The sequence below is a fragment of the Meriones unguiculatus genome, chromosome 14, assembly GCF_030254825.1.
Source record: "Meriones unguiculatus strain TT.TT164.6M chromosome 14, Bangor_MerUng_6.1, whole genome shotgun sequence".
Lineage (NCBI taxonomy): Eukaryota > Metazoa > Chordata > Mammalia > Rodentia > Muridae > Meriones > Meriones unguiculatus.
In genome coordinates, this window is record NC_083361.1 from 72,435,515 (window position 1) to 72,452,509 (window position 16,995).

Sequence of the window (16,995 nt, forward strand, 5' to 3'; positions counted from 1 at the left end):
ATTCTTTTAGATTTTTATATATAATGATATGCCATATGCAAATGAATACAGGCTCCCCCTTCCCAGTCTGAGCAGCTTTTCCTATTACATTCCTTGAGCAGTATGAAATATGATAGAAAGAACTACATTTTTACCTCATTGTGCCTCAGGAGGAAAGTATCCATTTTCTCAGCACTTAATATATTAAGCAAGTTTTGGGCATATTTTTCCTTTTAATCTGTACAGTTTCTCCATATTCCTAGTTGTTGTTTTTTTTTTTAAATCATGCATGGCTGTTCGATTTTTCCTGGATCTATCAATATGACCATGATTTTCTTCCTTAGACTGATTGATGTGGTATTAGAAAGCACAACTAACCTTGTACACCAAGAATATATCCTGCTTGATTGTGGTGGATAGTTTTTAAAATACATTTTTCTATTTGCCCAGTTTTTGTTAAGGACTTTTGCATTGACATTTATGAGAAGCACCAGTTTGCTATCTCATACTGTATCTGATAGAATACATTAGAAAACATTCTCTCAGGGCTGGAGAGATGTCTCAGTTGTAGCTAGTCTTTGCTACTTTGTGGGTTCATTTTCCCACTCTTTATACCCAGTCTCACCCCTTATCACTAGATGTGATTGAGGATTGAAGGGAGATAGAGATCCTTAAGTCTAACTTCTTTCGTCTTGTTTCTTCTTTGAGCACAACAAACAAACCATAACCAAGCCCCCTGAATACCCAACAACCACCCATCACACCTGTTGGGGCTTTAGCATTTATATAACCTCTGAAAAATTCCAGAATTCCAAATGTCACACAATCACACAAACTATCTGTAGCATGCAAAAATCATGCCTCTGCTAAAGCACCACGCAAATCATAGTCAGCTGCTGCGGACAGTCCAAAGCAGCCCCATATCCCAACACCTAGAATTAAAACATATTCCTATAATACCTCTGTGTGTTTAAAATAAAAATAAGAGATCCATAATTGTCACTACACTCAGTGTTTAAGAACAGTTGCTGCTCTTGCACAGAACTTGAACTCAGTTCCGTGTAATTCAAGTTCCAGAGGACCTGATGCTCTTCTCTGACTTCTGCAGGCAGGCATGAAGTACACACACATATGTGCAAGGCAAAATATTCACACACAAAAAAATACAATCTTGAAATCTTAAAAAGAAAAACAGGCCTTCCCTCTGCTACTACATTCTACAAGAGTTTACAGAGAATTAGTTCAACTTCGTGTTTGGATTCACTAGCTTACCTACTAGGGACTTTACCCCAGGAAGGTGATTATATGGTGTCTTTAATGTATAAAACCCTGTTCTGTCTGTGAATCTCAAAAGAGTTTGTTCCTGTGGCTAATTAGCCAATGAACAATCCATGTGACATTTTCTTGATTAATGAAGTAGGAAAGCCCAGCCTCCATAGTATCGTGGTCAGTGCCACCCTTGAGCAGGTGGTCTTGGATTATATAAGTCAAACTAGCAATCCACTGGGAACAAGGCAGTAAGCAACTCCTCCATTGCTTCTGCTTTAGTTCTTGCCCCTGACTTCCCTCAGTCATTCCTGGACTGTAACCTGGGTCTTATAAGCCAAATAAACTCTTTCCTCCCTAACGCGCTTTTGGTCAAGGTGTTTATTACAATAGGAAGCAAACTAGTACAGGGACTTTTAAGGACCTGGCCAGTCATCAAACTTACCCATTTTTGTGGACATAGACTGGCCAATATATATACATAAATACATATACATATATAAACTATTATATATAAACACATGTAGAACATATATATAATATATATGTATTTTAATCTTTCCATGTTCCAGTATCTATACTGATGGTTCTTCTTCCCTCCTGATAAAGACCACTTCCCCAAAACATTACAGATGCTGGTGAACACTGGAGGCCCTCAGAGGTTTCTAGTTGTAAAGGTCTTTCATTGGCTATATTCATCTCATCTCCACATTCCTCATTCATTCCATTTGCCCCTTAATTTTTAAAAACATTTTAAAGGTTTATTTTGTGTACATAAACATGTCCCATACGAGTGCCTGGGAATCAAAGAGACACTGTGATATTTGGGAATTGAACCCGGATCTTTAAAAGCAACAAATACTTAACTGCTGAGCGATCTCTCTAGGCCCCTGTGAATTAATCGTAATGTTTGCACACTAAAAAAGGAAAAGCATAAAGCTAAGATGCTAGTATGAAAAAGAAGGATCAAACTTCACAAATCCTCTTCTATGAGAAAAAAGAATTCTAGCCATTATCAGTTTTGTATACATTGGCTTTACATCAGGGAAACAGGACTCTTGCATTGTATGCTTGGACTAAAGGAATCATTTCATGCAATCCAAGTGAACCTCTCGAAAAATTAAGGGACACAGAAATTCTACATCAGGACAGGAAGGACAAAGGATGGCAGAGATCGTTAATTTACAGTTTTACTATTTAGGCCTAGTGAAGCTGGAGGACTAGAATTTTATTAAAAATAAAAGTAACACTTAAGCTGGTTCAGAAGTCTTTTCATACACCAGCCCCAATTTCAAAATGAGGTCATCAAACAGCTTTATAATTAACATTTCCCACTTTAATACTCAGCTTCAGGTAAACAAAATAATCCTTGGCTCAGGATTCTCAGCATTGGTTTAAAAAGCGTGCTTTTGCTTACTGGAGTATCTTGAACCTGTTACCCCCAAAGCTGAGCTGTGACCACAACTGTCACTTAGCAGCCCTTGCTGCCTCTCATCTACACACAGTGGTTCAGCTTTGCAGCACTACACTTTGCTTTGGATAAACCGAATGACAATTTATAAGAGTTCCATTTTCATATCCCTCTCCCCTGCAGAATACTGAACCCCAAGCCCTGAGCATGCTGGCCAAGCGCTCTCCACCGAGCTGTTCTCTACCTATTTTATTCTTTGAACTTTGCATCAATCTCACCCATTACTCTTTTTCAGGGAGGATTTGGGTTTTTTCTAAGTTTCTTTGTTATTGTTAAGTTTTTCTTGAGTATGTGGTGAAACTTCTGGAGTACAGGATGTATTAAAAGCCCAACTTTAAAAGGTACCCACAGTTTCAAGAGTCAAATCACTGTTGGCCAACAGCAACAAATACCAACATGGAAACCCTCCAACAGTGCTACTGCTAGGCTTCAAATTTCTTTGGCAACTGAATGGGTATAGAGTCATTATTTCCTTCTGGTCTTGATTTGCATTGTAGCTTCTTCCAATAAGTAAGCTGTCTCCCCATGTTTTCATAAGGTCTACTAGATGGTTTAAGTACTCATCTTTTATTCCCTTAAGAGTTTTAAAACTATTGCTTTACATTTCCATCTTTTAATCTTTTAAAAAGAAGATAACCAACTGTTCTTCCCAGCTCTATATGTCTCCTTTCCCTGAAGCAACATACTATTGTTACCTGACACCAAAGTTCACTTTTCTAGGCAATCTAGTGTATCCCATTGCAATCTCAAGGTAACTGGTATAGTTCAGACTCTACTACAGGAGGATATCTTCTGGTTTCTTAGTTAATAGGTATAAAACTGTGACGACTGGTATTATTTTGCCACCTAACTAAACCTTATTGTGTCTAGTGACTTCTTTCTGGATTTATTAAGGTTTATTTTTCAAAACAAAAACAAAACAGTTAAAAAACTGAACATTCTTCTGGCTCATGGATGTCTTGCTCTAGCGGCTAGAATATGCACCACCACCATTCTAAACACAAGCAGTAAAAGGGGGCAGTGCGCCTGTTTCTCACTTTGAAACAGCTTCTACTTTTTGATAGGTGCTTTTCTTTATCTGTTTTACATAGACAGGATCAGTCTAAACAAAAAGTTTTATAATTTTGTTTGTTAGCTTTACTACTCTGTGTGTGTCTGCCCATGAATGTCAGAGAACTCTGGATTCTAAAATCAAGCTTTTGTGGGAAGCACTTTCATACACTTTGTACTTAGCTATCTCACTGGCCCCAAGAAATTTCTGGCTAGGATGTAGGTCTACAGAGTACTTGCCCAGCATGCAGTCTGGGCCTCATCTCCAGTATTACATACACCTGCATAAATTAAGCACAGTAGCAGATGTCCTCAAGTACATGTTAAATCTAAGGCTAGATACACAGGACTCTTCAATCCCCCCAATCTTTCCTTGTTTCATTTTTGATACAGAATTTCTCTATGTAGCACTAGCTGTCCTGGAATTCACTCTGTAGACCAAACTGGTCTCAAACTCAGAGATATGTCTGTCTTTGCCTCCCAAGTGTTGGGATTAAGGGTGTGTGTCACCACCTGGATAACTGATCCCTTTCTAATCCAGTTATGTTGTTAATTGTGAATGAGCTTTTTTTTTTTTTCCCCCTCAAGATAAATTTTCACTATATAGCTCTGGTCTGGAGCTTATTGTATAGAGCCGATTAGCCTTGAGCATGCAGTGATCTGCCTGGTAAGTGCTGGAACTACAGATGCATATCTCCATGGCCCTAGTTTACTGTATTTGAATCTACTGAGACAGTCACAGTGGTTAATCCTCATTTAATTCTATTCATGTGATCTGCTACATATATAATTTTGATATTAAACCATATTATATACATTAATGATTAAAATTAAGAAATTTTATATAAAAATTTTGTAAAGTATAGCCACGGCCTGTTTTTTTATACAGGCTAACTTCCAAAAATGTCTGGAAACCAGAGGACAAATATGTCTTTGCAGGATTTTCTGAGTCTATAATTCTACTGATGCACAGTTTGAATGCCTCTAATCCTATGGAGTAAAGAAACCCCACTAGATGTTAACATGTTGTGACAGATTGCAGGACAGTCAGATGAGGGTCAGAATGTATGACCTTTCAGTAACATGGTTTTAAAAAAATGCTAGGTCTTCAACACAAAGGAATATAACTTGTCATAACAAACTAGCCATGATTAGAGGTGAGTCAAGTAATAGTGGTGCTCCTATGAAATTAGGTAAGCAAAGCCCTAAAACATTTAACAAGACAAAATTAACTACCATAAAGAAGAGGAAAAAAGTAGCACTTTTTTTTTTTCTGGTTTTCCTCTTTATTTAATCAAAGACTGGTGGATAAACATAAATACAGCACTATGACCGGATCATTCTTCATATTGTGCACACACAGACCAATGAAAAGTAATCTGAAAGAAACTTGCAGTCAGCAGTGAAATGCACTCAGCTTTTCTTTCCCTTGCTTAAAAAAAAAAAAGAAAAAGAAAAAAAAAACCAACAAATTTAGAATGTCATAAGCACATATTCTCCTGTGACAATGATTCAGACATAAATAGTGGGTGCAAAGAAACTATATGCTAACATATGTATAACCTTTGTTAATGAAAAACAAAACAAACAGAAGCAGCCATAATGATTAAGATACATTCAGTTACTGATAACTAGTTGTACCCAGAAGGGCATTATCAAAAGGGAATCGTGCTGCAGAGAAAAGCTATATATACATACACAATGAGAAATAAACTGCAAGATCAACGCATGCATGTTTAATACTGGAAAAATCACAGCCCTCCAGAATTTCTCAACATTTGTTATAAAAGCCCTCTGCACTCAACTAAAATTAAAATGATCTTAAAAGGATAATACTTCTTTTCAGCCACAGAAACTGCAATGGAAATAAATGTTCAGAGTCATTTTCAAAACAAAAACAAAAATCTATTCTTCTGATGACATGCATGATTCAAAGGTCTATGCAAGATACGGTGCTCTACATTCCCAAGGACTAGGAAAAAAAAACCTCAAGTCAATTTTTAGTTTGCAGATGATCAAAGGATTTTGTATTCCAGCAGGAGTTCAAATCTTCTGGATCTTTTCACCAACAACTACTGGATTCTCTTTCCTGATTTTCTCCGCAGCATCAGCTTTGTAATTGTAAGAGCAGCTGTGAACATCTGAGTAGCGGTGCACGCCACAGTAAACATTCCCACACCGGCATTCGAACCCTGGAGACAGAGACGTGGGCAGTGCCAGTTAGACAGGGGCCAAATATCAAGTCCTTCTCAGAGCGAGCGCTAAGTAAGACTGTCTTTAAGTCTATGAAGCATTACTGCGAAGTTCCAAAAGCTTTATTCTTAACTCACTACTGGACAGCTTCCTTTCTTTTCTTACTCCTATCTACAAATACTTATTTTCACTAGGGCAAGCTCTGATTACTTCTCTGAGCTGGTTTCCGCACCTGGTGACATGGGTCACAACTTCTTCCTATGAAATGAGGGCTGCTAAATTGAAAATAGATCATTTTTAAACTGAAAAAGCATAATGTAAGAACAAGCCTACTGTGAGAAGGCAATTGTAACATGTAATTAAAATCAGACCAGCCAATCTGGAAGAGCTGCTGCTGAGTAGCAATGTAACACCTTTAATCCCCTCTGCTAAGGGCTCAGGAGATGAACTGCTCTGTGGGGAGAAGGTAGAAGGAGCTCCATGTGTGTCAGTCCCCCCACTATCAAAGGCAAATTGCTAGCTTCCCCAAGCCCCGTCTGCACTTTTTATGAATTCACCAATTACTCTAAGGATCAGGTGAGTGTCCAATATACAATAACTACCCAATCAAAGCCACTGAACTATAGGCATAGGCCTTGTGTGTTGAAACTCACAGATAGCTGCAGTGAGAGTGACAGTGTTCCTTCTCCAAATCAGGCTTTTATGTTATAATGGATTTGGGGAAATGGAGCTCATGAATAATCAATATTTTAATTAAGAACTGACGTTTATTTTCTTTACTGCATTTTAGCTTTAAAAATGTATTTTGAAATTTTATTTAATAGAAAACTGGAGCAAACAATAGCCAAGTTAGATGAAAACTAAGTGTTAGCCTTATAGTCGGGAAGTCTGAAACTTTACCCTTTTAAAGAACATGTTTGGTAGTAAATATGTACATTTTAATATTGGAGGAATGGGGCAGTTTAGGTTATCTTTGATATCACACTTTAGTCTTCCTTAGGGTCAATCCATTCTTTAGCAATAAGTGATCCCAAGGTATCATTTCATTTCTAGTTTCTGGAGACAGAATCTCATGTAGCATATGCTGGTCTTGAACACCTAATCCTTTTGTTTCCACCTCCCAAGTGCTGGGATTACAGGCATGTGCTCCTACCATGCCCCCTTTGAAGTGTAATTTTCACTCAGAATTTTATGATTTTTATACAAATGTTTGGCACAATGCCCAAGTAAACAAAAAGCAAAACTATCTGTAGCTGCACCACTTTCCAGTAAAGCCCAATACAAGGCTTGACCTTGCCTCAGCCCACAGTACCCTCATCAGAAGACAGGATTACACTCTCCTTGGCAGGCCTCTTCTTACTTTGGTTTATATATGCTGATCACAGAATAACTGTCCCTGAATGCCCAGGGCAGTCTGACTGCACCTAATGTACATTCTTTGCTAAATACTGTTGAGTAATTCCCCTTTAACAATTTTGACAGCTGAGTTACAGCACCAGGAATTATCAGTGATATCTCCTACAGAGCATCAGGCTGCTTTGCTCACTGACCATGTGTGGTCCATGATCAACACCATTTTACATAAAACACTTCACAGCTCAAAGTCCCCCCAAAATACCATCTCCTTGAAGGCAAGAGACTCATGTTTGCTCTTTGCCAGCACTCACTTCACTGACCTTACTTGTCAAATACTCTCAAACCCAGCTGACATGAATTTTTAAATGCTTAAAAAAAAAAAAAAAAAAAGACAGTCCAGAAGCTAACATGTACCCAAACACCAATGTTCAGAGGCAGCAGCAATCTTAACTGGTCAATAACAGTGAGCTTAAGTTATTCCAAAACATGCACTCAACTTTAAACCATCCAAGGCAGCCCTTACCAGTAAGTCCCACTTTCTTTCTGCACATGAAACAGCGATTCTTTTTTTGTTTTGGTTTTTCAAGAGACTTGCTTTGCTCTTCAGATGGCTGCTGTGTTGTATCTGCTACTGAAGCTGAGAAAAACAGGAGGGTAGTAAATTTAATTATTCAGTAAGATTTAGTGTTTGGGTGGTGGCTGACACTCACCCCACAGTATCCCACAGATTTAAAGTCTAGCTGAGGAACTGATTTATATCAGGAAAGATATTCATAAAATTACAATTTTTATAAAGCATGACCCTCTTTTCATTAAATGCACAGGTAGAAGGTAATCTATAGTACACTAATTGTGTTTCTAAACAGTGGTTTACAGACTTTCTTTTTTTGGTATCTGAAGTAGGGAGGGAGAGAGAGACAGAGACAGACACCAACCACCCAGGAAGTCTAAGGGAAGGTACAAGAAAACAGTCATATGAAAACTTAACACTGCTCACAGTCTGATCTCCACAGACTTCCCAGAAAAGAGGAATACCCATGTTCTCAATGTTTCACATAAAACCACTCAAGCCAAGTGTTGTGGCACATGCCTATAATCCAGTAACCAGAGGATTGATGTTTGAACCTCATTTACAGAGTTAAGTGAAAGTCTAGCCACAGTAACAAAATAAAATTCTTTCTCAACCCTATCCCCACTCCCAAAAGCACTAAAGATGCTAGGAAAAAAAATCAGATATAAGGAAACCTTAAAATGATGTAATTAAGATCAAAACTAACAAACAATACATTTTCATACTAAAATCAGGAGCAGATACACTGAGACTCAGGTTGAATTCACTGTGACCAAACCCTGTTAATGTGTCCTTTCCTGTTACTTGTCTCTCTGGCCCTCTTGAGTACCCTAGAGACATAGTCTGCAACCTTGCTCTGCACACACAACATTTAGCTTGGAAATAGTAAGTGGCCTATCATGGGTCAAGTTCCAATTTGACCATTTTGTTATCATCAGAGCCTCTCCCATGAGTCACCACTCCTTCCGACTGTTCTGGGAATATGCTTCTGGCTCAAATCTACAAGCCACCCAAAAAGCTTTCCCATTTCAACTATGTCTTTTTTAAATCAAGATCTATTACCCTTCCCTCATCAACAGTCTCTGCAGCTTTTGACTCTATTACCCTGCTATTGGCACCATCCAATCCTTCCTCAACTCATCTGCTGTAGGTGAAAAACATACATTTAAAAACATCCTGATGGTTCTCCTCCATTCTCCAGGGTAAGGTCCAGGGACTTTCACCATTTCTGTCACTCTCTCTCTCTGACCATGTTACATCATTCTTTAAGCTGCCACATGGTTGAGTGATACTTCAGTGCCTGACTTCCTTTGACAAACTTCTCTCTCACCTATGGGCTCTTTTGAGGCTCTGGCTGTGCTTAATCTTTAGCCACTAACTCCATTTTGTCTTTCCTGTTTACAGTGATGTAAGCCACAGTCTCGGAATAGGAAACCCTAGCCTGTGCCCCTATGGTACTTTAAAAAGCTCCTATAATTGTTTATTTGATGTAACCTAGCTTAACTAAATTCTTTGAGGGCAAGAACCTGTCTCCTCACCTCTTTACAAGAGCCTATCCTGTTGCAACTGTGGATCTGTACTAAGACTTTTATCCACTAATCTGTGGAGAACACTCCCATAGCCATAGTACCGCCCCTCTTACAACCAGCTACTTACAGCAGATACTCAAATACTTTAGTGGACTATAACCTGCTTATGTTAACTCATTAATATTAAAAAGTTACACCAAAAAAAACACCATGCATTATTTATGAATAAATGAATGGTAATAAAGAATTCTGCAAACAACATCTCCATTACACAAGCTAAAGCCAGGCCAGATAATTTCTTACTTATGGTTTTTGAGTCAGGCTCTCATTCAGCAGCCCAGACTAGCCTCAAACTCACTGTAATCTTTCTGCCGGAACCAAGTGCTGGCATTAGAGGTGTGAGCCCCTACATCTGGCTACAATGCATTTTTTAAACAAACTATGGACATAAACTTCATCTATTCTATAAAAAAAAGGCATTCTTAGAATGTGAATGAACCGTGAACAAGGGGTCAATGTCTTGTTTTAGTCCCTGCCTTTAGAAATATTAGGTAAGGCTTGACACTATAAACAGAACTTGAAAACAATTATTTAAACTGTAATCAGAAATGAGTCTGTATATTTATTGTCTTTAAAATTTGAAAGCCATAATATCTAATGTGTTTTCTAAAACATATGGTAGTCAAATGCCTAAATGTCAGTAACAGGAACACAGATTTCTAAATAAAACTGGTTTAACTACTGAGACAAATTTGAGAAATATCTGGAAATGAGTAAAAATTCATGTTCTTATTCTGAACACAAGTGGTGTCACACACCTGTGAAATTTGCTGATTAGCCCTGAAGACCTAAGAAATCACCAGTGACAGATGCAACTTTGAAGTTAAAGACTGGCCTGTTGTCTGAAAAAACTCATAAGCCAGAGCTCGCATCTGGACTGCTGAGTATCACATACAGCTCCAAAAGATGATGTGAACATCGGTCAACTCAAACATCAGCACAACCTTAATGTAAACAATGAACACCCCGAGTTTAAATACATTCAGAAGTAAGACACGAGGACTCTGTGAAGGACTGATTCCAAGAGATTACTGTTTCCTCGGCTTATTTAAGACCACAGAATGCCTTACCTAATTCTGTTTATATTACCGGAACTATTCAATCCTGAATAGAGTTATCTTAGTAGCAAAGAAGCCAAAGAGACAGTTTTTCTGAGCTTAAAGCCAAAGTAAAGACAGTTTCTTCAGAACTAGATAGGTTGTCATACAGGAAAATGAGAATTAGAAATACAACGCCAACTGTCAGTAATTAACAAGAAGTGACTGTCTAGTTATACCCACTGGCCATACAGGTCTGTGGGGAGGCCAATCTAACAACATAAAGGCAGCAAAATCAACAGAACTATGTTTTCTAGCTGAATTGCTCACTAAAATCCTGAGTAGATACAGTCTAACAGACATTACTGTTAAGATACTTCAGAAAGCACTGGACAGGTAAGAGTGGTTTAACTACCCACATGGAGGATCACATTCAAGAGGAACAAGGCCCTCTGCTCTGGGTCCTGTAAACAGAAAAAGAATAGAAATGTAATAGTAAGCATACAACACAATTTAAACACCATCTCTGTTTGGGGCATAGTTATAAACACAGTGAAAAACCAAACTGAACTTGGGACAACATTGATAGTAACCCCAAATTGTCTTAATATGTCTACTTTCTCTTGGTGGTGGATACCTCTACAGAACATAGTTTTCCTCAGTCAGTCTTGGCAATTCTCAATAATTAGACAAAGCTTTTTTTGGTATGCAGCATTTTCAGGGCCCAAGCATGTAAGAGAAGCACTCTACCACAGGGTTCCAACCCAGAGAAGGATCAAAATAAGGTTTTGAAGTGCTGAAATCATTCTTCTGCTCTGCACCCAGTGCTGACACAGAACAAACGCTCCCTTAGACACTCATTCACTCAATGCAGAAAGTTACAACCGTCCACTGAGATAATTTTAATTTTTCTTTCTGGAGTCCATTTTCTTGCAAGTGGGTTGAAGTAGAGCAAAATTTAAGTTCTTCCTAGTTTAAAAATTCTATGTAAAATGAGAAAAAATTTAATTTCCAAGAGAAAATCAGACTAGCACTAGTACTAGCATTCAAAACAAGTAAGTCCTGTGTATTATTTTCCAGGAATCACATTAAGTAGAAACAGCTGGTAAGATGGCTCAGCAGGTAAGGATGTTTGCTGGTACACCTGACACCCTGAATCCAACCCCCAGAAGCCACACAGTGAAAGACAAGAACAATTCCAGAAAGCTCCAGCACCAAGTGAGGACAAGCTTTCATTTTCTTCAGAATTAAAAGAGTGAAGATTCTAGTTCACCTGACAATTATCCTTAACTTATTGAGAAACTCTAGAATGCTTCCCAAATCATCTACACCATTCTTAATTCCCATAATGTGTAAGTGTCCCAATTTCAACACACCAAAACAACTCTTGTTATTGCTATGCTTGCAACATTCTGCCAGGGGCCACGTGCTAAGTCATTATGGGTTTGCTTTTGCAGTTCCCTGGTGACTACTAATGCAGAGCATCCTTTCATTTGCTGGCTGTCAGTCTGCACAACTTCTCTAGAAAATTACCTATTCATACCTTTTGCCTATTTTTCTTTCCTTTAAAATATCTTATTAATTCTCTGAGAATTTCCCAAGCTGTATTTAAATTATTTATTAGACTTATATATTTAATTTTATGTGAGCTTTGTATGTATTACGTGCACCTTGTGCGTGTTTGTGCCCGTGGAGTTATGGATGGTTGCCAAGCACCATGTGGATGCTGGAACTGAACCAGTTTTCACTGGATGGTTATTATGCTTTCTTTATTTGTATAGCTAGCACAGATTTAAACTAACCCATGCCTGCTGCCCAAGTGTCTTACCACTGAGTTCCATCCTCCAGCAGAAAATTTTCTTTATTCACTCTTGTTAGACAGATGATGAAAATTCTCTGTGCTGCTTTTCTATTCTTTTCATGAAAACAAAAAGTCATCCATCCTCTTTGGGTGCTTTTGCTTTAGGTGTCTTACTTAAACTTCTAATCTAAGGGTACAAAATGTACACTAGCTTTCAGAGTTTTTACAGTCTTAGGTCTTATATTTATGTAGCTTTTGGATATGTTATAAATTTTTAATCTTTTATAAATCTCATAAATAAAATAAACTCATTTTTTTTTTACCAGCTTTTCATTTTCTTATTAGATGACCTTAGACTTCTGTTTAATATCAAGTGCCCTTAAGCTTTTGAGTGTATTTCTGGACTATTTTAATACTATTCCACTGATCTGTGTGAGCACCTTCATGACAGCAGTTCAGTCTGGATTACTGTATCTTTTAATAAAGTTTGAAATTGGGAATTGTTAAGTCTTGAAACTTTTTAAAGACTGTCTTGGCTGTTTTTACCCATTCTTCAAAATCTGATGAAATCCCTGACATCTGCCCCATGTAAGCTGTCCTAAAAAAAAAAAGTTCTAGATTAGCCAACAGTTCCTCTACTTCCATGAACTATTGAACTAACAACTCTCCCTAAGAATTCTGGTTGCCCTGCTTTGTCCTTGACAGCCCAACCCCTCCCCCCAAACACTGATTCATTCTACATTCTAAAAGCTTTATAAGTCATCTTTTCTCTTAGGTTTCCTGTAACTCCCAAATCACTTGGGTAATATACAAAGTAAAAATATCCTTCACTGTTTGTACAGCTCATTTTGCCTCTGTGATCTGAATTATTTTAAATTTAAATTGTAAGGTGAACATGATTCAAAAATAATGAAAATATAGTGTAGAAATGTTGTTAGGACATGAACTCGGTGGCTGGCTCTCTGATCACCTCTCCTTAATGGGGAAGCAGCCTTGCCAGGCCACAGAGGAAGACAATGCAGCCAGTCCTGATGAGACCAGATAGGCTAGGGTCAGAGGACCTCCCCTACCAGTGGACTTGGGAAGAGGCATGGGAGAGATGAGGGTGGGCAGTGTTGGAAGGGGATGAGGTAGGGGGCTACAGCTGGGATACAAAGTGAATAAACTGTAATTAATATAAAAATAAAATTAAAAAAAGAAATGTTGTCAGGAGAGCATGTAGATATGAAATCAGAAGTTCTACATCTAAATCCCATCTTCTTTTCAGTCTGTATCACCCAAGACCTGGAGGGCTGTGACATTAACCAAAGTATAGTACAGTATTGTAGAATTCACCAAAATGCACACATATCTTGTCTTTAAACTGGTTTTTATGAACTGGAAATCTGACATTGATTTTTAAAAGCTTGAGAAGCTGCTATCTTTTTTAATTAAAAAGGATAATTAGATAACAAATATATAGCTAAACTTTCATTTAAGCATGAGCCATGATGCCAAATGAAAGCAGTACCACCTACCCTTAATTATAAACAGAATACCTACAGAGAAAACGCTATTCTGAAAGTGCCAGTGACACTGGAATATATACCCATGGACACCAAGCAGCCTGCCTAACCAGTCAATCCCATCTACTTGACAAACAGTGAGGCTAGATACGGCAGCAAGATGCATCCTGGGAATCCCAAGCCCACAAGCACCATATAGTCCAATCAAGGGAAGAAAGCCACAGCTGGTGCTGGGGTTCTACCTCCAGCATCATGTGCGTGTGTTGCAGGGGCCTTTTCTGTCTTTTTTTTTTCATTCATTCAATAGATGAAAACATCATTTTTTGATTTGTATAGAGGAAGTGTGTGTACTTTTAAGTATCTATATACAAAGAAGCATATTTATATTTGTGTTGACAAAAAAAGAAAATATTTTAAATTTAAAAATAAGTTAACTGTTTTTTAAAGAGGCTGTTCAGGGAAGGATACAACTCTGTAAAGTGTCTGCTCTGCAAACATGAGGACCTGCACTTAGTCCTCCAGAACTTATACTTTAAAAACCAGCTGGGTCTAGTGCATGTGCTTATAATCACTCCACTCACTTTACACAACCTGGTAAATTCTGGCTAGAAACAAGACTGTCAGAAAATAAAAGAGGGGGGATGGCAACTGAGAAAAGACACCCCATTCTCTAGCTCCCACATGCACACAAACTCACACACACACACACATCAAACTCAGTTTACCTATACTTTGTTCAATATTCTGTCATGCTGAAGTTATAAATGCTAAGTCTTTAAGGAACTTAAACGTTAATACTGATCTAAATGTACTTCAAAGCATACTTGTGAAAAGAGAATCTAAATTTTAACACCATTTCACAGTCTTCCTAATATGACAGCACAACTTTTTCGGTTAATGTACTCAGGATGAACTGGATTTCCATATACATCAGAATGGTGTAGAGTACCTCCATTATTGCATATTAATTCACCTACCTATAATCTTTACCCTTTGTCAAACTGTTCAACTCTTACTGAACCTTTAAGCTTTTTTTTTTTTAATTAAGACAGGGTCTCTCTACACAGCCTTCACCGTCCTGGAATGTCTGTGGCCTTAAACACACAGAAATCTGCCTGCCTCTCCTGGGATTAATGGCATAGGCCATCACACCCAGTAGTACTTTTAATCTTTAAAAATTCTTTTCACAGACAGCAATCTAAAATATGTTCTGTTTAAGCTGAGGAGTGGTAGCTTTGTTTTCTTCCTTTTCTGCTAACCTCCCAAAACCATTTCCCTCCTTTGGTCTCGTCTATGGCCTGAAACTAATCAGGATCCAGAGCCTCTGTTTTCTGTTCGTCACCTTCCTGCTTTGCTTTCAAACTCTCACTTTTAGCAGTCTATATCAGACTTTCCGAATTTCAGGTACAATCCTCATCACTTTTCTTCTGCTTACCTACATCTTCCAAATAAACTCTCTCAAATTTTAAATCTATCACTTCTGCCTCACTCATTAACATTTTCTGTAACAGGCTAGAGAGATGGCTCAGCATTCTAGAGCACAAACTGCTCTGCAGAGGACTCAAGTTCAATTCCTGCACCCACAATGAGTAGCTCACAACTATCTGTAACTTCAGCTCCTGGAGGATCAGATGCCCCTGTACCCACGCTCAGATGACACGCAGACACATACATGGAAATAAAAACAAATATAAAAAAAAAACTTTTCTGTAACCAATACCTTTTTAGCCTCTCTATCAAAAGCAATATAATCACCAACACTGTGATAAAGCTAAACTTTGAGAGCACCTGTGATAGTTTTTATAATTAGTGGATAACATTTCCCCTTTTCTCCATGTAAAATAACCCACATCCCTACTTTCCTTAAACTTATCTATCTACAAAAATATTGTTCACTAATTGTACTTTATGGATTTATAGTAATTGTGGGTAGATTAAAATATTTATGTTGGCCATCTAGTCACTTCCTGTAGCAAAATCTGCCCAAATAGATAAATCTGGTCAAATACTGACCTGGTAACATAGAATAGCTATGTATATTATTTAATATAAAATTCAACAAACTTAAATTTAATATTCTAGTTCATCTGTTACCACCACATCTAAACCAAGCATGATGCAAAAGTCAGTGTATTTTCCCTTGAAACCCTGCCATGCTGTCTCACATCCCTGAACTTATCTTTGCACAGTACACTCCTTTGGCTGCAGGATAATAAAGAGATTAAGAGCCTCTTAAATGCCTCCCCATTTAGAGGAAAATGCCTTCAGATAAGTTTCTCAGAGTTCTTAGGTCACTTGAATCCATGGCACCAGGGTGAGAGCATGGGGTGTCACACTATGAATGCAAGCAGCTGGATGTGACTACTGCACTGTAGGTCACATGGGAAGAGGAGTGCCTGGCAACCAAGAAGAAAAGCCTCTCAGATAATCAGTCAAAACCAAGTCAGCCAGATTCCTGCAAGCCAGCAATCCCAGAGCTGAGAGAGGGAAGTTTTTACATTTAACTGCCCGAAAGAACAGAACATAATAGTGTAATACTTCTACTGGTCATTCAAATTACATTTTTCAAGCAGACTTGAATATTCTCTTTATGCTGATCTAACTGTTTAAGTGCAAAATGGATTCCAACATTCTAGTCAATTAAATATTTGAGAATATAAAATCCTCTTCTCACAATAAACTATCCAAGCCGTTACTTTTCTAATACCCAACTCTCTTCTGGCACCTAGCCTATGGAAGTCAGGCATTAATAAACAGCAAGCACACGCCATCATATGCAAACCTTGCAGGTCTTCTGTCTCGGATACTGCTTTGTCCACAGATGTACTGTCCACTTGGGAAGGTGCTACAGATTCTGATAAAAGTGACTGATTTGATACAGGGCTAGAAAAGCAAAAGATATATTTTTTTAACATATTTTCTTTAATAATTTTCTTCTCTGGTCATGAGACAGGGGTTTATTCTGTTGCTCAGGACAGTGTTAAACCCCTGCTCAAGAGAATCTCCTGCCTCCTTCAGGTGAGTGCCACTGCACTCAATAATATTTCAGTTTGAAAAGATCATCTTCTAAATATCCATACACACTGAAGGGGCATAATAAGTACCACCTACCAAAGAACAAAGAGACACTTGTAACCTAACAATCATGGGGCTTGGAAACCACATGCGTGTTTGGGC

General features: G+C 38.1%; 1 protein-coding gene across 6 annotated transcripts in view; it reads right to left on the bottom strand.

Moving 5' to 3' along the window:
* Positions 1-5,028: 5,028 nt before the first annotated feature.
* The window catches only part of Zfand6 (zinc finger AN1-type containing 6), a 68,022-nt gene continuing 56,055 nt past the window's right edge, over positions 5,029-16,995 (bottom strand). For 5 of the 6 annotated variants that reach the window (XM_021660441.2, XM_021660442.2, XM_060367486.1 and 2 more), the window contains 4 exons: positions 16,601-16,701; positions 10,932-10,976; positions 7,839-7,952; positions 5,029-5,958 (listed from right to left, as the gene is read on the bottom strand). In XM_021660441.2, coding sequence (XP_021516116.1) covers positions 5,810-5,958; positions 7,839-7,952; positions 10,932-10,976; positions 16,601-16,701 — 409 coding nt within the window. In that variant the 3' untranslated portion in view covers positions 5,029-5,809. The remainder of the gene's footprint in view (positions 5,959-7,838; positions 7,953-10,931; positions 10,977-16,600; positions 16,702-16,995) is intronic. The other variant, XM_060367487.1, reaches the window with a different exon arrangement.